At 42.3% G+C, this 23,556-nt stretch overlaps 1 protein-coding gene across 1 annotated transcript in view; it reads left to right on the forward strand.

Annotated features, from left to right (window-relative positions):
* LOC145402082 (ubiquitin-like protein 3) overlaps positions 1–23,556 on the forward strand; it is a 118,432-nt gene that overhangs the window by 88,328 nt on the left and 6,548 nt on the right. Inside the window, exons 2-3 of the mRNA XM_080274190.1 lie at positions 17,802–17,910; positions 20,728–20,892. Coding sequence (XP_080130316.1) covers positions 17,802–17,910; positions 20,728–20,892 — 274 coding nt within the window. The remainder of the gene's footprint in view (positions 1–17,801; positions 17,911–20,727; positions 20,893–23,556) is intronic.

Genomic DNA, 23,556 nt, shown 5'->3' on the forward strand with positions numbered 1-23,556 from the left:
TACAAGGTGGGAGGAAAGTAGGTAAGGCGTAGGGACGGAAGGAAGGAAAGAGGAAAGAAAAAGAGGAAAGGAGAGTGGAAGGTAGCTAAGTAAGGAAACGTGGATAAGTACCTAAGGAATGACGAGGAGAGACAGGGAGGGAGGAGGAGTAGAGTAGGAGGGGGGAGGAATGAAAAGAAGATAGGAATGTCATGAGGAAAAGGAATGGGAAAGAAAAAGGAAATGAAAACGAATAAAGGCACAGAAAACGAAGAATACGTAAACAAGAAGGGGGGGAGGTACTAAAGAGAAAAAAGGCGAGTGAAGAGAAAAGTAGACGTAAAAGAGACATCAAGGAAGGACGACAAATAAAGGGAAAGACTGAGAGACAAAAAATGGAGGAATGAGAGGATGAAGGAGGTTGCGAAGAAAAAAAGTGAGGGAAGTGGAGCTAAGAAAAGACACAGGAAAGAGAGGAAGAAAAAATAAAGGAAGGATGGAAAGAATTAAGTAGCTCTGTATAGGAAAAAGGAAAGTGAAAAGAGAAAGAAGAAAATACAGAAAAGGAAGAAAGAAAGAGAATAAGAGAGGGAAGGAAGAAAATGCGAAAGAAAAGAGGAATAAAGGAGAGGAAGAAGGTGAATGTGGATAAAAAACAACGAAGGAAGGAGGAAAGGAAAGAAGTATATCGGAGAGAAAGGACGAATGGAGGAGAAAGTGAAGGAAGAAGGAGAAAGAGAGTGAGTGTTAGTGGGTCATCGATTTTTGCGTTATGTAGTACGTAGTCTCTCTCTCTCTCTCTCTCTCTCTCTCTCTGTTTTTTTCCATCCCCATTTCTCTCTGTCTATTTCTTCCTTCTCCATCTCAATACTTTTAATTACTTCTTTCTTTTCCTCATTTCCATAATTATTTCTTCTTTCCTTCTCACCCCTTCATCCTGTACTTTCGTCTTCCAATCCTTCCTTTTCTGTCTTTACTATTTTTCCCATTCTTCAGCTTTTTCCTTCCTTTAATACTCATTTTTCATTTCTGACTTTTCTCTTTCTGTCCCTCCACCTTCCGTTTTTCAGTTGCTGCATTTTTTTTCCTTTTTTTTCCCATCCTTTTAGTTCTTCCATACCCTCTCCCTCCTTTCCTTAACTTCTTTCTTTTCTCTCCATTTTCTCTCCTTTTCTGTCCCTCCTTCCTTCATTTTTCCTGTCCCTTCCTTCTCAGCATTTCTCATTCCTCGATTCCATTTCTTCCATCCGTCTCTCCCATTCTTTCCTTCCTTCCTGTCTTTCCCTTCTTGCCATGCTTACCTTCTTCTTTCCTTCCTTCCTTCCGTCCTTCCATTCATTCATTCTTGCATCATAGCTTTTTTCCCTCCTTCCTTCCTTTCCGTCCCTTCCTCTTCCCTCCCTCTCTCCCGGCATTTTTCACTTCCCTCTATTCCTCCACCTGTGTGTGTTAACATTTTTTTTCTCTCTATGGGTAAACTTTTGATTGTATATGCCATCCCCCGTTCTCCCCCACTCTCTCTCTCTCTCTCTCTCTCTCTCTCTCTCTCTCTCTCTCTCACACACACACACACACACACACACACACACACACACACACACACACACACACACACACACACACACACACACACACACACACACACACACACACACACACACACACACACACACACACACACACACACCTCATCTCTTCTACTATATTCCTCTTTTCTGTTTTCTTTTTTCCCCTTCTTTTCTCTTCTGCCCTTCTCTCGTGGCGGTGTGGCGTAGTAGGTTGTGTTGTTTCTGGGGTAAGGAGGGTGGGAGGTGTCGGGAGGATAAGTATTTTCCGGTGTTATACAAAAGCTTACCCTCCTAACCACTCCTGACGCCTCTACCAACACCCCTAGCCCCCTACGCGCACCCCCACGTCCCCTCCTTTACACTAACCCCTCCTCCTTCCCCCAACACCCTCACATCCACACCCACGTCCACACACCACCATCAACCCATCCCCAACCCCCTTAACATTACCCCTACCCCTCCTCAAACCCCCCCTCCCCCACTACATCAACATTAACACCAACACTCCCACACCAGCACCAGCCTCCCTAAACTTACGCAAACACCAACAATTATAGCGCATTTAGCACCTCTTATTACGAGGGATTACAGTAGACAAATCAGCTACCTGTTATAGCGGTTGTACACCTAATAGAAGACATTTTGTGTTTTATTTTTGCTGCTTTCCTACATGTATATTTATTATTATTATTATGGGTTGATGGTGGTGTGTGGACGTGGGTGTGGATGTGAGGGTGTTGGGGGAAGGAGGAGGGGTTAGTGTAAAGGAGGGGACGTGGGGGTGCGCGTAGGGGGCTAGGGGGAATATATGTTTGGAAGTGTGAATGGAAGATTGTCAGGTGTTGATAGAGGAAGGGCAAGAGAAGGTGTGGCCTTGTTAGTGAGTCCGGAAGTGCAGCAGTGTGTGATTGAATGGAAGGAGGTGTCATCGAGACTGATGTGGGTGAAAGCGAAATTTGAACGTGAGTTGTGGGTGTTTGTGGGTGCATATGGGCCTGGTAGTGAAAGGGATGAACAAGAGAGGGAGTCTTTCTGGAATGATGTTGATGAGTGTCTGCAGAGTTTTGGAGCGAATGTGAATGTGGTAATGATGGGAGATCTGAATGCTAGAGTGGGAAATGTAGCAGTTGAAGGCGTAGTTGGTATGCATGGTGTGCCTGGAAGAAATGAAAATGGGGAACGAATGATAGCGATGTGTGTTGAGCGAGAGATGGTGATTGGGAATACGCTGTTTGAGAAGAAAGATATTTATAAGTATACATGGGTGAGACAGGAGGGTGGAAGGGTTGTTGATAGAGCCTTGATGGACTATGTGGTTGTGTCTAGGAACGTAATAGGAAGATTGTTGGATGTGAGAGTTCTGAGAGGGAGGGTGGAGGTATGTCTGACCACTACCTGGTGGAGGGAAAGTTAAGAGTAGGTAAGAGATGGCTGAGAGCTAGGAGGGTTAGGTGTGGCAGGGAGGTTTTGAAAGTGAGTGAGTTGGATAAAAGAGAGAAAAAGATAGAGTATCAGGAGAAATTGAAAGATGAGTGGAACGCAGTGAAAGATCGGGAAAATGGCAGTGTGGAGGAGGAATGGCAGTTGTTTAAGAGTGCTGTGGTGGAGCATGCAGAAGAGGTGTGTGGTGTGAGACGTGTGGGTGGTGGTGTAAGAAAAGGAAGTGAATGGTGGTGCGAGGAAGTAAGTATGGCTGTGGCTGAGAAGAGACGTGCATATGAAGTGTGGCTGCAGAGGAAGGATGAGATGTCATATGAAAGGTATAAGGAAAAGAGGAATAGAGCGAGAAGGGCTGTGCGTGATGCTAAAGTGGCAGCAGATGAGAGGTGGGGTAGGCGGCTGACAGAGAATTTTCAACAGAATAAGAAAATGTTTTGGAAGGAGGTGAAAAGGGTGCGAAAGGGAGAGTCTGGGAAGGAAGAACGAGTAAAAGCAGAGGATGGAAGGATGTTAATTGAGATGGATGCAGTAAGGAAGAGATGGGCAGAGTATTTTGAAAGATTGTTAAATGTAGAGGAGGAAAAACGTGGCTGAGATTGTGGCAGATAGAAGGGTGCAAGGAATAAATGTGTTGGGAGAGTTGAATGATTCTTTGATCACGAAGGAGGAAGTGGAGAAGGCAGTAAAGGAGATGAAAACAGGGAAAGCTGCAGGTATGGATGGGTGTGCTGTGGAATGCCTGAAGGGTGGTGGAGTGACTATTGTTGACTGGTTAGTAAGATTATTGAATGTGTGCTTTGAGAAAGGTATGGTGCCAATTGACTGGGCAAGTGCTTGTGTGGTCCCGTTGTATAAAGGCAAGGGTGATAAGTATGAATGTACTAGCTTTAGGGGTATAAGTCTGTTGAGTGTTGTAGGTAAAGTGTATGGTAGAGTGTTAATTATGAGAGTTAGAGAGGGTACAGAGGGAGTGATTAGTGATGAGCAGTGTGGCTTTAGGAGAGGGAGGGGATGCGTTGATCAGGTGTTTGCTGTGAGACAAGTGTGTGAAAAGTATTTAGCGAAAGGCAAGGATGTGTTTTGGGCATTTATGGATTTAGAGAAAGCGTATGATAGAATTGATAGGGAGGCTTTGTGGACTGTTTTAAGATTGTATGGACTTGATGGTAGGTTACTAAAAGGGCTGCCCCCCTTCGATGTAAATAGTAGAGCGTGTGTAAGAGTGGGAAATGCTGTGAGCGATTGGTTTCCCGTGAGAGTGGGGCTGCGACAGGGATGTGTGATGTCGCCTTGGTTGTTTAATATTTACATGGATGGTGTTGTAAGGGAGGTGAATGCAAGAGTTTTAGGTGGTCTGAGTCTGGTAAATGTTGATGGAGGAGAGTGGAATCTGAAGCAACTGCTGTTTGCAGATGATACTGCATTGGTGACTGATTCAGAGGAGAAATTGAGACAGTTGGTAGAGGAGTTTGGAAGGGTGTGTGAAAGGAGGAAATTGAAAGTAAATGAGAATAAGAGTAAAGTGATGAAGTGTACGAGGTTGATAGACGGTAGGGGGATGAATATAGTTTTGAATGGTGAGTTGCTTGAGGAGGTAGATTGTTTTAAATACCTAGGGTCACATGTTGCTGTGGATGGAAGAATAGATGCAGAAGTGAAGTTTAGAATTAATGAAGTAGGAAAGGTGCTGAGGAATGAAAAAAGTGTTTAAATGTCGTTCGCTTAGAATGGATGTAAAGAGAAGGCTGTATGAGGGTGTTGTGGTACCGACTGCGTTATATGGGGCTGAAACATGGAATATGGGTGTAGCAGAGAGGAAAAGTTTGAATGTAATGGAGATGAGATGTCTGAGGAGTATGTGTGGAGTGACGCGTATGGATCGAGTGCGAAATGATGAAGTGCGAAGGAGAACTGGAGTTGTTCGGGAGATGGCTGGTAGAGTTGAGCAGAGGGTGTTGCAATGGTTTGGGCATATGGAGAGAATGGATAATGAGCGATTGGTGAAAAAGATAACTAGATCTGATGTGAGAGGTGTAAGACTGAGAGGAAGACCACGAATAGGATGGATGGACAGTGTGAAGAGAGCGCTGGATGCGAGAGGGATGTCTGTTGAGCAAGGAAGAGTGGCTGTGCGTGACAGAAATAAATGGAGAGAATTTGTGAATGAATAAGTGATGACGCAGCCCTGAGGGGATATTCTCTCGCATTTGGTCTGATCAGCTAGTCAGGTCAGGTGTGGGTAAGGGGATGGGTCTGTTATGATGTGGCAGGGGTAAACCAGTTCTGCTGTCGGGCCCTGCTGTGGATGTCACTGCTTGCATTGCGCAGTTGACCCTTGTGCGGTGTGATGCGGTGAGGATCTGTCCGTTCTCCCCTTTGGGGCTAAGATGCGAATGAATGTGTTTGAATGGATGAGTAAATGGAGAGCGAGTCGTCCTGTCTCGGCTACCTCCCTTTCCTTGGGGGAAGCAGCCTAGGTATATAGATAGATAGATTATTATTATCATTATTATTATTATTATTTGACTAAGGAGAACCTCGAACTACTGTAAATGCACCTTAAATAGTCTTCACCAATTTCGCTACGTACGAAGATTTACAATATTTCATAATGTATTCTAACCACCGCCCGACGATTTTATTTCTTGGTGTTATATTTCTTGGACATTTCACCTCATCATTACGACGAATAATAACACTAATTTCTCATATATTATAGCCTATATTTCACCTCAGATTTCCGACTGGTGTTTACGAGTCATGGGTATTTCTCTAGTCCTTTGTTTCGACGACTTCCATGCGAGTAAAATGTTTGTATTTGTATATTTTACTTCTCAAAACATACGAAGACAACATCGGCTTTTTTTTTTACTGTACCGTGTAGTATTTCACCTCATATGTACTGACGATAATTTTTCTATCACCCAAGGAAGATGAGTCTTGTAACAAAGCCATAAGTAAATATAACTCTCTCTCTCTCTCTCTCTCTCTCTCTCTCTCAGTAGCAAACAATACCAACCGACAAAGAGGAAAGTGTCCGCAAAGCCTACTTGGGTTGAATGGAATTAATACTGGATCTATTTTTTGTTTTTTGTTTTTTTTAGTATTTATATTAATTGACTATTTTTGTGTCCTTATGAATGTAATTGTGCTTCCATTTTTTTTTTTTAGTTTATTGATACTGATTGATTGATTGTTGTTGTTGTTGTTATTGTTGTTTTCCTCTGTCTGACGGTCTCGTGGTAAGAACGCTCGTGTCGGTGGTGGTCTTTTCCGTACGCATACAGGTTCGATCGGCAAGCGGTGACTGGTCGGTTTTCCCGTCATATCCTGTCACCAAGGGGGGTAAGCCTGGCGTCGACCCCTTACCCTTGCACTGCCAGGACGTCTTATTGTCTCTCTGGTTACCTTCAGACAGTTTTATTCGGTTTGGGGGTATTTTTTCGGCTTTTTTTTTAATGCTCGGAAGAAGGAACCAAAGGCCACGAGCCCGCATTTTTTTTTTTTGGGGGGGGAGGGTGAGATAAGCTTTCATTTACCGATTCCCTGCGTGAGGTCTTCCCTAGGTATAATAATAATAATAATAATAATAATAATAACAGTAATGATGATGATACTGTATAATGCTGGATGATGATGATGATGATGAAGTGAAATAGAAATGTCATAAGAAAACTTAAAAGACCATCACGGTGAAAGTGTTTAACCCCTGTAACCCGATGACCTTTTGTTTTTGTTCCTGCTGTCATTATTTTTATTAATTTTAGGACAAACTTTTCCGACCCTGGGGATTAAATATCGTTATAATCAACTCCCGGAATAATCTCAGGACACTCTTTTCAAACTCGAGAAGTTAATTATAGTCAAGATCAACTCCCGGAAGAAGCTAAGGGATGACTATTATAAACGGAGAGGGTAAATACAGGTATAATCAACATCAGGAAATCTTTCAGTAAAATCATCTTAGCTAGCGGTAGTAAAAAAAAAAAAATAGAAAATACAGTATACGGTAAAAAAAAAATCTTCCCGGTGCGGAAAGTGTATAAGTATGGTGTAGTGGTGTGGGCTGTGTTGGGGCTCTTACACCTGGTTGTGGCCGGGTTTATAATAGGGCATTGGCTATTACCGTTACCATAACAGTTTATTGATTGCCAAACTTGAAGCCTTAATACCGTAGACGTTTTTGGCTGATGCAGTATTTTCAGCGTTTCAGCCCAAGTGACAGAGTTTGGGAGTTGACCTGTTCACTACCTTAACACTTTTTTTTTTTACTTATTTTTTTTATTTAAGGTACTCCTAGGTGATTTTATTTAGTTTAAGATACACTGATGCCTTAATTCTTTGCTATCTGCCACCTATAGACACATTCTATTACACAGGCAAGCTCTAGGCGGTTTTGGTCTGCTGGTAGGGATTCTCGTAGTCTTGATAATTAACCTTATTAACCTTTGAAGTGCTGGAAACTCCCTCAGCTGAATAAAATAGTGTGGTTGTAGCCTGCGTGAAAGAAAAATGCATCCACGGCAGCTACAGGGTTAATCAATGCTACCTTTGTTCCATTATATTCAGCTTGGATGAGACTGGGAGTGAAGTGGAATGGTAGTTAACTGTGATATATTTAAAAGCAATGTTCGCGTAAGGTCTAGTGGTAGACATATCCTTCATTAACCACATTCCTACGCAACGGATTCCCACAGCTGCTTCAGATGGTGTGTTCAATAGACAGGAATAGATTAAAGAAAACAGACGTCATCACACTGAAGATTGTGTGTGTGTGTGTGTGTGTGTGTGTGTGTGTGTGTGTGTGTGTGTGTGTGTGTGTGTGTGCAAAACAATATACAGTATAACGGTAAGTGAGAAAAAGAAAGCAATATGATACCAGCCATGTCTTGTATAGTGTTTGTCTATCTATCTATCTATCTGTCTATATCTATTATCTAGGTATATATATATATATATATATATATATATATATATATATAGATAGATAGATAGATGGATATGTTATATATATATGTAAATATAAATATACGAGTTATAGTGTGTATATATATATATATATATATATATATATGTAAATATAAATATACGAGTTATAGTGTATATATATATATATATATATATATAGGTAATTATTACGGTTATATACTGTTATGGTACTTTACTAAAATATTGTGCTTCCGCGTGTGAAACAAATCGCCAATTATCCAAATACTTATTTGTTAATCCTCAGTTTGTGAGGCAAGAGTTATAAAAGGCTGCTGTTCTCTTGAGTCTAGATGTTAATATTATGTTGTGTGTTTTCATCGGCAGGTTTTTCTGTATTGTGTGTTTGTTGGGTCAGTGTTAATTTGTGTCTTTAAAGTCAGTGTATCGCGTGAAACGACAAGAGATGGTTTAAAGCTGTGAGTGTGTCATTAACTGCAACCCCAGCCACCCAGAGCACCTTAAAATATAACAGTTGTGTATTTTTGTGCATTTATTTTTGTGACGTGACTGTTTGCAAGGCTGTTTTTTTTTTTTTTTTTTATAGCTGTTTTGGTTGCTTGGTTATCTTTTTTGGAAACTCGTGCAAAGTGTTTGATGAGTGTAAACTGGGGCGTGAGAGATCCGGTTAAGGAGAGAGAGAGAGAGAGAGAGAGAGAGAGAGAATATGTTGGTTGTATATCCGGTAAGTGAGGGGACAGCATCTTGATTTGGCCGAGTGTGGGTGTGGGAGGGGAGGGGTGTGAGAGAGGGGAGAGTGGGAGGGGAAGGGAGGGGAGAGGGGTGTGGGAGGGAGGGGAAGGGAGGGGAGAGAGAGAGGAAGGGAGGGGAGAGGGATGAGGAAGAGAGGAAAGGAGGGGTGTGAGAGAGGGGGAAGGAGGGGTGTGGGAGAGGGGAAGGGAAGGGAGAGTGAGGTAGAGAAGGAAGGGGAGAGTTAGAGGGGAAAGGAATGAAGAGTGAGAGGAGAGAAAAGAAGGCGGATTAAAAGAGGGGAAGGGAGGGATGAGTGAGAGAGGGTAAGAGAAAGAAGAATGAGAGGGGGGAAGAGAAGGAGGAATGGGAGAGGGGAGTGGAGGGATGAGTGGGAAAGGGGAAGAGAAGGAAGAATGAGAGGGGAAGAGATGGAAGAGTGACAGAGGGGAACGGAAGGAAGAGTGAAAGTGGGGAAGGGAAGAAAGAGTGAAAGTGGGGAAGGGAAGAAAGAGTGAAAGTGGGGAAGGGAAGAAAGGTGGGAAAGGAGGGAAGTGTGAGGGAGGAGAATGTAGGGAAGAGAGAGAGAGGGGGGGGGGAGAGGAAGGAAGAGAGGGTTGAGTACAGAAGTAGTGCAAAGGAAAGCAGACAGCAATAGACCTGTTAGCCCATTCGTGGCTGTTTGGTATAGGGAAGGTTACAGCTACAAAACTACTCGGCGAATTAAAGACGGATAGAAATGCAGTGAGAAAGAAGAAAAATATAGGAGGGAAGGGAAGGCTGCGGAGGCTTAGCTCAGTGCCGATTAACTGCTCGAGGGTCATTGAGGCTGACATGCAGTTTATCAGGTGCTGGTGTTCTCTCAGAATACCACCTTCAGCTGTCGTTACATCACGTCTCCAGTCAGTGAACAGGGACAAGGGAAGGAGTGGGGGGACAAACCACACCTAACAGTCTGACCAGTGCGAGAACAACCAGAGTTCTCTAGTCGCGAGGTGGATGTTCTAACCACGGCACCACCGGCTCGCCCTAGGGAGGGGAAGGAAGGGGAAGGGTGGGTAGAGGAGAATCGAGGGGAGAAGGGAGGATGATGAATGAGGGGGAAGGGGATTAGAGGAGAGAGTGGGAAGTGAGGGGAGATTTTGTGAGGGGAATGGTGGGGTGGAAGGTGAGGTGAAGGGAAGTTTGGGTAGGAGGCAAGGGGAGGCGAGAGGACGAGGTGTAGGAAGGGAAGTAAGGGGAGACGAGGGAAGAGTTGTGAAATGGAAAGGAAGGGGAGTGTGAGTGGACGGGTGTATGGGTGTGGCTGCAGGAAAGGTAGTATCAGAGGAGGGTGAGTATGTCGGTGTGGTGTTGTGTGTGGTGTACTGTACAGTATTGTGTGTGTGTGTGTGTGTGTGTGTGTGTGTGTGTGTGTGTGTGTGTGTGTGTGTGTGAGAGAGAGAGAGAGAGAGAGAGAGAGAGAGAGAGAGACTCATTAACTGAGTAAAAATGGAAGCAGGTGGGAGTGAGCGAAAAAAAAAAAAAGAGATTAAAGAGATGGACCATGAGAGAGAGAGAGAGAGAGAGAGAGAGAGAGAGAGAGAGAGAGAGAGAGTGTAAAGCTCTTCACTAATTTAGGTCTGGCATCAGCTGAATAAAATCGTCCTGAGGTAATAGTAATAAGCTTAAAAGAAGTAATCGTTCTGAAGTGGTTAGTGGAGGTGTTCTGTCAGCTTTATCCCTTCTCCTTGATGACGCATTTTCGTTATATTCAGACTTTTCGTTATATTCAGACTTTTCGTTATAATCAGACTTTTCGTTATAATCAGGCTGTATTTTCTTTATAATCAGACCATTTTTTTTGTTATGATCAGACTTCTACCAGGCCACATTGTTCAGCATAGGAGATATATTTTGGAATTTCGATACAGCCTTCATTAACCTCTTTTCTCCTTTAATGTTCTCGTCCGGAAATAGATCGTAAGAAGACGTCGCCGGATAGAAGGTGTTAACTGCGAGAGGTGTTCCCTAGTGGATGATTACTATTACCTGGTGATAGCGAGAGTATTAAAGTATATATAGAAGTTTTAGATACGGGAGCTTCATGATCTTGGGATAGTGCTCATAGTTTGGTGTGGTTTGGGAGAGTGATTTTGTATGATGTGTTAGGGTTTGGTGTGGTGTGGTGTGGCTTCGCTGAGATCGCTGAAGAATACGGGAGTAAAGTATCTTGTTTTCGAATATAGTGAAGGAGACGGGTGGACTGGGCCGCTCAGAGAGAGAGAGAGAGAGAGAGAGAGAGAGAGAGAGTCATGGCAGGGTAGGAGTTAAAGAAGAGGGATAGTAAAAACACGATGAGAATATTAAAAAAAAAAAAGTAATCATTCACAGGAAATGAAAGAAAGCAAGAGTAAAAGAAAAGAAAGTGAAATGCTCTTGGAAGTGATTTACCCTTTCAGCACGTCAATAGCATTTTTTTTTTTTTTTACTATTTATTCAGTTAATAAAGCCCAGTAGTGGTAGTAAAGGGGATAATGAAGGCTGTAATAAGTCAAATGAAAAGCCTATCGTGAGCTGAATAAAATCGTCTGCTGGTAGTGGGAATAAAATAAAGCTGGTCATCATTGTAAGCAAAAATTAAAGATAGAGAAAGTGAGAGAAAAATAATCAAGCAGATATTACAGGAATGTGAAAAAAGTAAGCTAAAAAAAAAAAAACATTCGCGATCGAGGACTGTTAAGAAGTTAAGAAATTGAAGCGAACAAATTAGAGTTAGAGAAAAGTGAGCCAAGAATGTAGGCTGAGAAAGAAAGAAAGGTGGTTATGCGGTTTACGAGGTGTGTGTGTGTGTGTGTGTGTGTGTGTGTGTGAGTGTGTGTGTGTGTGTGTGTGTGAGTGTGAGTGTGAGTGTGTGTGTGTGTGTGTGTGTGAGAGTGAGAGAGAGAGAGAGAGAGAGAGAGAGAGAGAGAGAGAGAGAGAGACCGTATATAATGTGAGAAAATTAGGGGAAAGAGAAGGAGAGGAAGGAGTTAGATGTGAACATAAAATGTGAGAAAGTGAGAGAGGAATAAAAAAGTGAGCAAGATGTTAAGTGAGAAGAAATTGTGAGAAACTGAAAGAAGAGTGAAAGAGTGAGTAAGGGGTTGTGAGAATAACCTGAGAAAGTTAGAGAAAAATTAAAGTGAGCAAGGCGTTAAAAGTGAAATGTAATTGTGTGTGTGTGTGTGTGTGTGAGAGAGAGAGAGAGAGAGAGAGAGAGAGAGAGAGAGAGAGAGAGAGAGATACGGTATATGCGGTGCCGTATATATATGACAAAGTGAGCCAGAAGCGAAAAAAGGAAATGCAAGAAACAGTGAAAGGAGGAAGTAAATAGAAATGTGAGAAAATGAGCAAGGAGTAAAGAATGGCCAGCAAACTGTGAGAAAATTAGCGTGTGTGGAAACTAAAAGAGAATGTGAAAAAGTGAGCAAGAAGGAAGAATGGGAGAAAATAATCCAGGTGATAAGAGTGTGTAAGTCACGTAGGAGAGAGAGAGAGAGAGAGAGAGAGAGAGAGGCGTAAGGAAAGTGATAAAACTGCTGGAAATTCGTGCGAGACATGAAGGAGTGTAAGAAAGTGAGGAAGGTAATTTGAAAGAATGTGAGAAACTGGGAATGTGAGAAAGTGAGGGAATGTGAGAAAGTGAGTGGAGGAATGTGGAAAGTGAGCCAGGACAGGACAGAGAAAATACTGGTCAAGTTAGAGGCAAAAGATTGTGAGAGAGTAATGTTGAAGAGTGTGGAGGAATGCGAGAAATGTGAGAGAGTGAGTGAGGAAATGAGAGAAAGTGAGACAGGACAGGCCCGAGGGTGTGGAAGGAAATAATGTGATTAAAAAAATGTGAGAAAGTGTTTTAGTAATATGTAGAGAGAGAGAGAGAGAGAGAGAGAGAGTTGCGTAAAAATATATCGAGGAATGTGAGAAAATCAGCAAAGAATGTGAGAGAGAGAGAGAGAGAGAGAGAGAGAGAAGAAGAAGGTCAGGCTTAAGGTGGAGTGGAGGAAAATGTGTGCTTAAAGAATGTGAGAAAGTTGAGTAAAAATGTAGGACGATGAGAAAATGAGTCAGGGAGTGTGAGAAAGTGAGAGAGGGGCAGGTGAGAGAAACATACTATCCCAGATTCCAAGCGATATTATTTGTACGAGTGTTGTAGGAATCTGATGTTTGTTTTCTCGTCGGTTAAGGAAGCTCCCTAGCACCTCTTCCTAAGTAATTTATTTTGCACATTACATATACTGTTTTGTGTGTGTGTGTGTGTGTGTGTGTGTGTGTGTGTGTGTGTGTGTGTGTGTGTGTGTGTGTGTGTAATTAAATCATTCTAATATCATCAAACTCTTCATAAATACCCTATAAAATTATATTAACAAGCCCTAAATCATTCTAATACCACTATGCTCCTCATAAATAACATAGATTTATATTAACCGGATGTATCCAAAAATAAATCCCATAAGGAAGAGGTGCTAGGAACGAAAATGCGGGCTTTATGTTAACTCTCATGGTCGGAAAACATTAATAAATTCAAGCTAACGGCAGATGATGATATTCAGTTGATTCGTAAAGGCCTGAGATAAGATACTGCAAGAAAACATTGAGAATTATCACGAAGGAATGCGATAAATGTGATAAAGTGAGCGAGGGATGTGAGAAAGAGAAATGTAAGAAAATGAGTGGGAAATGTGCGATAGAGAGGGGGAAATGTGAGGAAGTGAGATGGAATTTGGGAAAGAGGGAGGGAAGGAACTGAGAATGTGAGGCAGTAAGAAATGAAATGTGATACAATAACATGTGGAATGTGAGAAAGTGAGTGAGAGAAAGTGAGAGAGGGTGAGGGGGAGGTGTTCCTGGCAAGACGCCCTACGTAATATTGATGAACCGGTTATGTGGGTCGCCTTGTAAACAATAACACGGGTGCTCGTTTTCTTTGTCCGCCACATAGAATGATAGGACACGGGGACACTCCAGTTTTGAGGAGCAGCAATTATTTTTAGACGTGATTGACTGATATCAGTGTTTGTTTATTTTTAGCCGAACACACACACACACACACACACACACACACACACACACACACACACACACACACACACACACACAAATAAGTCCACTAGCATCAAGTAAAAATATTTGATTGTCATCTGGCAGAATAACATAAGTAAGCTATTTAGAGGGAGCGGAGAAGGCTTAGAATAATGCCTATCGACTGAACGACGGACTTTAAGAGACTTGTTACCGCCACAGTCTTCCATTAGAATACGAAACGCAACAGTCTAATTTACAACCAGGTCCCTAAACTTCATCCAAGAATCTGACCGGCCCAAGATCGATGAGGGAGATAGAACCCCCCTGGATAGCAGTGATGAATTTGTGAGTCCATCAACGTGGGCACCTGCTGCACAAGTATTTACGCCTTTTTTTTTTTTTTTTTTTTTTTCCCGTGTTGGTGGACCTCGTGGAAGAGCACCGAAATCTGTTTTAATGAAATTTAAATCCTCAAATTTAGGGCCGCCAGGCGTTTTGTGTGAGAAATACGGGACGCACCTTTTTCCGGGTGTGGGGAAGGAAAATATTATACACCTGGCGGCATTTTGACGTCACAGGCAACTAAGTTCATCCCACGGTCGTCTCTCAGTGGCAACGTATTTTTACAAAAGAAGCAACATAGTTCATTCTGCGTACATTAATGTTTTTTTTTTTTTTCATTTCCCCAGTTTGTATTTATTCATTATTATTATTATTATTATTATTATTATTGTTGTTGTTGTTGTTAATATTATGGCCACTTAAATATCTCACTGTCGGAGGATAATTCTGATACCATATTGTTGCAGCTAACGCCAGACGATATTATTCAGCTGGGAGTGAGTCATTAGAGCAAGAGTGTTAACTTACCTTTTAGAACTACCTGAAGTGGAAAGAAGATTTATAAAAAGTGACGAGAAAGATGAGAGAAACAGGAAGAGAGACGGGCATACAGAAAAAGAATGATAAAGGTGAAGGAAGAAGTAGGTATGCACACGGTTAATCAGAGGTGAGGGAAGGGGAGGGGAGTGGAGTGCAGGTGTGTGGGGGTGATCAGGTGTTGCCACAGGGTAAGTAAGTGTTGCCAGGGTTAGGTAAGGTGGGTGCCATTTTGGGATGTTGCAGCGTTGTGTGCCCTGGTTGGAGTGCCAGAGGGAATTAGGTGTGTGTGTGTGTGTGTGTGTGTGTGTGTGTGTGTGTGTAGGAGGGGGGGTAAGATGCCATGGGTGCTGCTGACAGGCGGGAGGTGCTGATGTTGGTGCCAGTAACTTACTGTTCTCCGGTACACGAGGCTACTCTCTCCCAACACCACACTGCGCTGTCCTCTTTTCACTTTAACTTCTTTCAAAAATCCATCTCTCAATACTCTACTCTTTTTACTTTATTTGCCCAATTCTCTATGCTATACTCCTTTTTCATTTACGTGCCCTAAAATTGCTGTCTCTTCATCTTTAATGCTGAGTTGTGACACTATAGTAACAGTAGGCTATGATGCTGGTTGTGAAGGAGTGCCATGAAGTGGCTGCAGAGCTACAACATTGTCTTTCTCTGCCATTGAGTTACGTGAAAGAAGCTGCAAAAGGACGAAAATCTAGGCCGGGTTGAGGTGAAGGAGCTATAACCATTCATACAACACGTCCAGCTTGATGACTGTCACGTAAGATTAATGAAAATGGCGTGGCATCTGTCAGAATGCTGTCACAAAGAACGTCCATGACAGTAGTGGGTTATTGGACATTGTTTCTAAGCCCATGACCCTGAGGGGTGTCTTGAGCTAAGTAAAATAGTCTGTCTTCAACCGAGGAAAAAAAAAAAAAAAACGCAAAGTATATCCTTGGACTGAAGATTGGTATAAAGAATCCATTTTTTGCTGCTGACCATAGAAAATCTTGCACTGTCAAACTTATCTGACTCACCATTCGGTGCACTGTCGTTACTCATTACTGTAGCTAGTTAAGTGCATAATACAAAGTTAAGGTTTAGAGGAACCAGGGACGTGTGTAATTGGGGAACCTTGAAGTAGTAGGAGGACGTTAAAATAAACAGGTTTTATATTGTGGACAGTAACACTTAGATGTCCAGTAAATCAGGAAGAAAGTAGAGGATGTCCTCAGACATTTTTGAGTATAGGTACATTTGCTGGACTGACCTTTAAGACGAAATTAGCTGCAACAAACAATAGCTCTTCCCACAGGGCTGGTCACCAGGTCAAGAGGTGACAGGTCTGAAAAAAAAAAGAAAAAAAAGAAAAAGAAAAAGGTGTTATTGTACCCTGGCAACCTACCAGTCAACAGTGCATCTGATTTTGTACCATACACAAATCATATTATTATACACTAATATATTATACATGAATATTATTGTGCGCGAACATATTACAGTATACACGAATCACGCGTATCAAACAAGAAATTTGACGCACTGTTGACGGGTAGGTTGCCAGGGCGCGATAATGACATTCCCGCCTTACATTACTGACACTGGCTGTGCTTGACGAATTATGTCTCACGCTGTATGAGTCACTGGTAGTCTCGTTGTTAAGTGTAACGGGGAAGTACAACCTGAGTGTCTGGTTTAACCCTGTCACTGATAACATGTCTTTCAGCAGCAGTATTGTGTGATGTTAGCCTAAGTAATATTCCCAAGTTCACGAGTAAAGGAGAAAAGGTTACACGAAATAGTTTTTGAAGCCTTTGATTTCTCTCAGTTGAACTAAATCTGGGATTAGCCCGAATAAAATACGCAAGTGCACCAACTGCAACGAAATGGTTGTGCAGTGAATTATTCAGGTGGAGGAATTACACACACACACACACACACTTTTTTAACGTGAACACAGTTGTGTCAGCCTGACTTGAGTCTTCATAATACACAACATTTTGAGGATTTGATTCTTCTGCTGTAACTTGAAATGACCCCTGAAGGCCAGAGAAAGGTTAAATAGAAAGGCAGTGTTTGCCGTCTGTGTTCAACAAGACATATACAGGAAAAAATAAAAGTATTGTTATGTGGTGGTCCCATGTGTGTCGTGCTGAACAATCCAGTTGTATCTAAAGGTATCAAGAATGACATGAAAACCGCCATTCTAACTACTCCAGTTCAAAGAGCCCCTCCTGAGCTGAACATAATTGTCTAAAAGTACAAAGAATAACATGACGTCATGGTAGTGAACTGGTTAACTCTGGGATTAGGTATTTGTTCGGTAGGTTGTCAAGTATACACCTGCATTACACACTGTTGATGGAAGGGTTTGTTCATTAATTTGTCCTTTGTTCAGTATATTTATAACCCTTAGTCTATCTATCTATTGACAGACGCCATAATCCTGTACGGGGTGGCCATTTGACTCGAGTTATTTGTTTTACAGGGAGGGACACTAACCCTCCACCAACCCACTTGATACGTAGGGAGCACGTATGGTTTGGTTTTATAGTTACCACCCAGCGTTGTAAATGGTTTCTTGGCTTACAGGAAACCATTTGGCTTGCCACTCAATGTAAAGCCACCTGTAACGGAAAGAAAAGCAGTAAGTAGTGACAGAAAATATCGGAGAAATAGGAAGAGAGGAGGGCAGGCACAGAAAAAGAATGATAAAGGCTAAGGAAGAAGTAGGCAGCACTACATCAAGTGAGTGGATGATGATCGCCACCACCTACTTAGTTCATTACTATATATATCCCTTGGCTGAGTAGTCCATTCTTCACTTAGTAGCCATTTGTTAAGTGTATAGCCTTTTGTTATGGAGCTTGTAAGTCTTTGAAATGTAAACTGACAGAATACAGTACCTTAGTAAAACGGCAGATTTATTTTGCAACCAGTGCCTCGCAAACATTGTCCCCTGAGAGAGAGAGAGAGAGAGAGAGAGAGAGAGAGAGAATTTCCCAGTACTTGATATAACATGAAACAGCACGTTCTCAGATACCAGATAAAATCCGTACGTGGGGGGAATTTACTCATTTAAATACGAACCACAGGGACGGGGGGATACAAATTTATTTTTTCATGAATGTGTGGGACTCCGTTATCCAGTTAGGCCTAGTGTACATAAGGCTTTTGCTTTTTCCATGAAAGACCAACTGGTTTACCGTGTTCCAGATCAACCTGCGTTTGATCCTGGTGAGCGGGAAGACAAAGGAGTTCCTCTTCAGCCCCAGCGAGTCTGCCGGGGACATAGCTCAGTTCGTCTTCGATAACTGGCCCCAAGGTGAGTCTCGATTTACTGTTGCATTTATTATTATTATTATTATTAAAGGCGGGCGATAATGTTGTTGCTTCCCTGTGTGTGTGTGTGTGTGTGTGTGTGTGTGTGTTTTCCCATTATACCTCATGTGGATGTGATAGGAAGCGTTATGAGGAACACACTGAGGTGGTTTGGCCATGTGGAGAGGATGGAGGGTGAAAGACTGACGAAGAGAGTGTATGTGAATGAGGTGGAGGGGGGAAGAGGGAGAGGGAGGCTGAGGATGAGATGGAGGGATGGGGTGGAGAGGTATATGAAAGAGGGGGGTGTGAGTTGGGAGCAGGGGAGTGAAATGGCGGGGGACAGGGCGACTTGGAGGCGATTTGTTTTTGGCCACCCCAAACGGGATTGAGGCGTCTGGCAATAGATAGATAGACCTCATGAATGGCTTGAGCTATCAACATGAAACCTCCAGGGTAACAAGATTTTGCCAAAATTTTGGATGAGTTTGCAAATCGGCTCTCGAATCAAGGTCAAGGTCACCAAAATGGCTGCCAAAGGTCATCTAGTTTTTATCGCCCGCCTTTAGCACAATTGTATCTCATAAACGGCTTAAGCTATCAACGTGAAACCATCAGGGTATCGAGATATGGTCAGAATCTTGGACTTGGCCAACAGCACATTCTGGCAGGCAATTAGCTTTCGGCTCCTGAATGCCTTTTTTTTTTTTTTTTTTTTTTTTTCATTATGATTATGAATATTGTTATTATAAATATTATTATTGATTATTATTATTATTGGTAGGTTGTGGCGACCATCATCCACTCACTTGATGTAGTGCTGCCTACTTCTTCCTTAGCCTTTATCATTCTTTTTCTGTGCCTGTCCTCCTCTCTTCCCATTTCTCCCATCTTTCCTGTCAGTTCTTATTGCTTTTTTTTTCTTTTCAGGTGGCTTTACATTGAGTGACAAACACAATGGTTCCCTGTAAGCCAGGAAACCATTTACATTGCTGGGTGGTAACCATGTAACCAAGCCATACGTGCTCCCTATGTGTCAATAAGTGGGTTGATGGAGGGATAGTGCCCCTCCTTGTAAAACAACTAACTCAAAGTCAAATGGCCACCCCTTATGGGATTATGGCATCTGGCAGTAGATAGATAGATTATTACAGTATTATTATTATTATTATTTGGATTATAGTGGCTGTTCCTGTTTCTTGTTTGTCGGATTGGTGAACCAGTAGTTACTTGTTAGCGAGATAGGTTTAACTTAGAGAGAGAGAGAGAGAGTTTTGTCTGAGATAAAGGGAGCAGTTGAGAGAGTTGGATCGATAGTTGAATTGATAGATAGCAAGGGATAAAGATAAATAAATGTATATTTTTGTACAATACATATTTATTTCCCAGTAATTTGATGGGAAAATTCATTAAGGTTTTTATTCATCTGTCCATCTCCATTGCCTGATGCCACATCCTGTGAGGGGCAGCTTTGATTGCAGAACATTAAAGCATGCCTGTTGTTATCCTCCCATGACACATCACCGCCTCCCTCATCAAAAATACTCCATCACCTTGTTCCTTTACCTCATTCTCTGTCTTCCTGTTTTTCCATCCATCCTATGATCAAAATCTTGCCAGGTGTATGGATACCCTTCCTAAGTTTTTTCCCTTATCCCTGGTCTCTAAGTGCTGTATGTGATTTATACTTGCCTTAAATGTATCTCATTGCCCAGGTGTTTTGAAGTCACTCATGTTGTTCATTGCTTAGTGTGGATGCTGTACTCTAAAATGTTTCATTGTTTACTGGTACAGGAGAATATGGTGAAATAATGTTGTTTGTAACAAATTACCCAACCCATCATCCTCAGCCGTTGAGGTTCACTGTAGGACCGGCCTATCCTTACCGAAGCAGGGACGATACAACCAATGTATCTCTACCAAGTGGCTTAGGCTGTCTGGTAGAGACTGTATATAGGATGAGAAGTGCTTGTAAGTGTAATTGTAGTGTTGTAGTGGCTTTGGATGTGTGTGTAGTCTGTGAACCAAGTGTAATCGGCCTGCCTTAAGCCGATTGGGTGCAAGCATACTAGTTTGCAACACTGGTTCAACCACAGCACCCCTTGTGTCCGCCAAAGTAGCAAGTGGCTTGGTGAACGCTTCCCAAAGTTTTTACAACTCTGGCGGGAGGCGAACCTGCACTCACCAGCGTGCGAATTGCACACTCTACCACTGAACCACAGAGGCTCTTACTAGTAGTTAAATATGACAGGTGGCTGTGATCCTTCAAGCTGCTGTCACAGCTCATTATCATTCCCTCTTGTTCACGCTTTGATTCCCGTACCGTACACCTGCTCAAGGAAAAGAGACATATTTTATCCTAGCACCCTCTCACTTTTTGTGTATTAGTGGTTTATATCCTCATATTTCTTTTGCTGTAATAGATTCCATCCATCCATCCATCATCCAATCCTATGTTGCCCAATGAGGAGCGTAGGAACCCAGGGCTAGAGAAGTTGGTCCTGACATTTAAGATGAGAGTGACCAGCCTCACTCATCCCTGGATGGCATTACATGAGCATACACTTTGTTAATTTACTCAGGGTAACATTCCTAACATTCCTAGACTAGTTAACTACTCTGAAATGTACTGGGACATGATAGCCTAACCCTGGGCCCCTACACCTCAGAGGTAAATTTTTTGTTTCTTCTTCTTCCAGTAAAGTGACTGTTTTGTTTTTCCATGGCCTAACTGGCATAATTAGTGGTAATGTACAAGGGACATACCGTGCTGCATTATGGTACCATTACATTTGTACTAAATTAAGACTGGCTATTGCAGAGTGGGCGGAAGAGAGCGTTAGCAAGGCGGAGATCCTACGGCTGATCTACCAGGGCCGGTTCCTGCATGGCAATGTAACGCTGGGTGCGCTGGGACTCCCGGCTGGCAAGACCTGCGTCATGCACCTTGTACCTCGCGAAAACCTTCCAGAACCAAACTCACAAGGTCAGTCTCAGCTCTCCATTCATCTCAGCCACCAAAGCTGTTTGCTGATATTTTACAGATTTAGTTTAAGCGTTAATGGTGATTCACTCATTCGCTCATCATCTAATCCTGTGTTTCCCTATGAGGAGTGTAGGATCCCGAAGCTAGGCAAGTTGGTCCTGACGTTTAAGATGAGAGTGACCAGCCCCATTCATCCCTGAGTGGCATTACATGAGCAGTAAACCCCAGTCGTCCCTTGGATATAAACCTGCACCAGCCCAATCCAAATGGAACATCTTAATTCCCCACCAAACGACCAGATGCCGTAATCTGGTTATATGGTTACCACCCAGCAGAGTAAATGGTTTCCTGGTGTACAAGAAACCATTTACTACACTGAGTGATAACCGTATAACTAAATTATGGTGCATGGTGGTTTATTGGGCAATTAAGGTGCTCCAATTGGATTGAGCCAGTGCAGGTTTATATCCAAGGGGTGGTTGGGGGTTTATTGCTCATGTAATGCCACTCAGAAATGAGTGAGGCTGGTAATTTTTATCTTACAGGACCAGTTTGCCTAGCCCTGGGCTCCTACACTCCTCATGGGGCAACACAGGATTAGATGATGAATGAATGAATCACCACTGTCACTTAAACTCGATTTCGAACTTCTTTCAAGTGGTGGGTAGAATATGGAAGTACTGTAGGAAGAAGAAAATACATAGGCTAATATAAGAAGGTTGCTGGTTCCTTGAAAGCAGTGATAAGAAGCAGGGAAGTGAGCATGGAAGTGAAAAAGTTACTACATGTCAGTATTGTGATACCAACTGTAACGTATGGAAGTGAAGCTTGGACGTTGCTGGAAGGACACAAGTCAAGAGTGAGAGCAGTGGAAATGAGTTATTTAAGAGGAGCCTGTGGAGTCACATGGAGAGACAGGCTGACAAATGAGGATATAAAGGAGCGTTGTGGTGTGGATGTGGATGTGATAGGAAGCGTTATGAGGAATACACTGAGGTGGTTTGGCCATGTGGAGAAGATGGAGGATGAAAGACTGACGAAGAGAGTGTTTGTGAGTGAGGTGGAGGGGGGAAGAGGAAGGGGGAGGCTGAGGATGAGATGGAGGGATGGGGTGGAGAGGTATATGAGAGAGGGGGGTGTGAGTTAGGAGTGGGGCAGTGAAGTGGTGGAGGACAGGGTGACATGGAGGTGATTTGTTTGTGGCCACCCCAGACGGGATTGAGGCATCTGGCAGTAGATAGATAGATAATATAAGAAGCTATCAGCGTTACGCCCAATGAAGCTGACCATGCACCCATTCACTCATTGTTACTGCCAGTTGGTGAAATTTAGTTTTAGCCTGCTGGAAACTTAGGCATGGCATGCAGTAGATCCTCACAAAGTGTAGGAGTTGCAAGCCAGGGGAAGTATTGTATACAGTACTGTACCACAGGAAGTGGTACAGTAACAAGTCATGCCCAGTATCTTCTTAGCCTGTACAGTAAACAATTACAGTGAATGCTTATTTATCCTGATTTCACATGTAGTTTATGTACATTGATTAGTTGGTATTTTATTGTACATTGCTCAGGTAGCACCACTGTTAATGACCTGATTGTGTCTTCTCACCTTCTCAGCCTACTGTGCTTTCTTCCGTCAGATGAACTTTTCTTTTTTGTTGTCATCATCATTTTATGATACTGAATGGTGGTACACATGCTTGTATAGCCATGTCAGGAAAGTATGATGCAATATTAACTGAAGTGTTTGAGTTAACTGACTGAATATTATTCTGGAATAGTAAGTATGGTACATTTTATTGTTAATGCAGGCTTATTGTATTGATACAGTACTAAATTAGAAGTGTTTGAAATAATTGAATGAAATTTATACTGGTACATCTTGTACCAGTATAAATTTGTAGTGTAAAGCCTTTCATTACAGGTACAGGCAGTCCTCGTTATAAGTCAGTGATGTATTCTCTGATATCACAGCTTTTTATGTAGTTGTTAGTATAAATTTGGGGTAAGTGGTAAACCTGTAGTATAGGAAACAGTGGAACTTTAGGTGGTATTTTTTTTCCCCTTAACTTATTTTGCATAAAAGAACATCAGAATATGGCAACATATAGCAAGGACTCACTGTATAATATTCACCTCTTGCCTTTCAAGCTCACACAGGTATACAGTAGTGTACATGTGTGTGCATACAGCATCTGCAGTACCATTTGTTAATGTTGGCTGCCAACATCAAGGAAACAGTATGTATTGAGTTTGATGTGAATGAGCAAGAAGATTATGGTATGGTATGATTTATACTGTAATTGATGATTCTTCAGCGTATCTGACAGTAGTTCTTCATTTCTTCTTTGGGTATATGACATGATATTATGTCACTGTTGCAGTGACATGCATAAAACTAGCAAAATTTTGCAACCATTGATGGTTCAATAGAAGAACAAGATTGTCTGAAATCAATCAGACTATCAGTGTATAGCCAGACACCTTAATCCGGTGAGGGGTGGCCATACAACGTTGAGAGCAGTGCTTCTTGTCTGAAATCTGATGTGCATAACCTAACAAAGTCTAGCCAGATCTAACCATGTCACACCCTACTTAACTCAGCCAAATCAAGCCAAGGCTAACCTAACCTGGTTACAGTAGAATATATACAATTATTCTTCCT

Source organism: Coenobita brevimanus, chromosome 57 (genome assembly GCF_032717465.1).
Source record: "Coenobita brevimanus isolate Jiangsu-jjx chromosome 57, ASM3271746v2, whole genome shotgun sequence".
Lineage (NCBI taxonomy): Eukaryota > Metazoa > Arthropoda > Malacostraca > Decapoda > Coenobitidae > Coenobita > Coenobita brevimanus.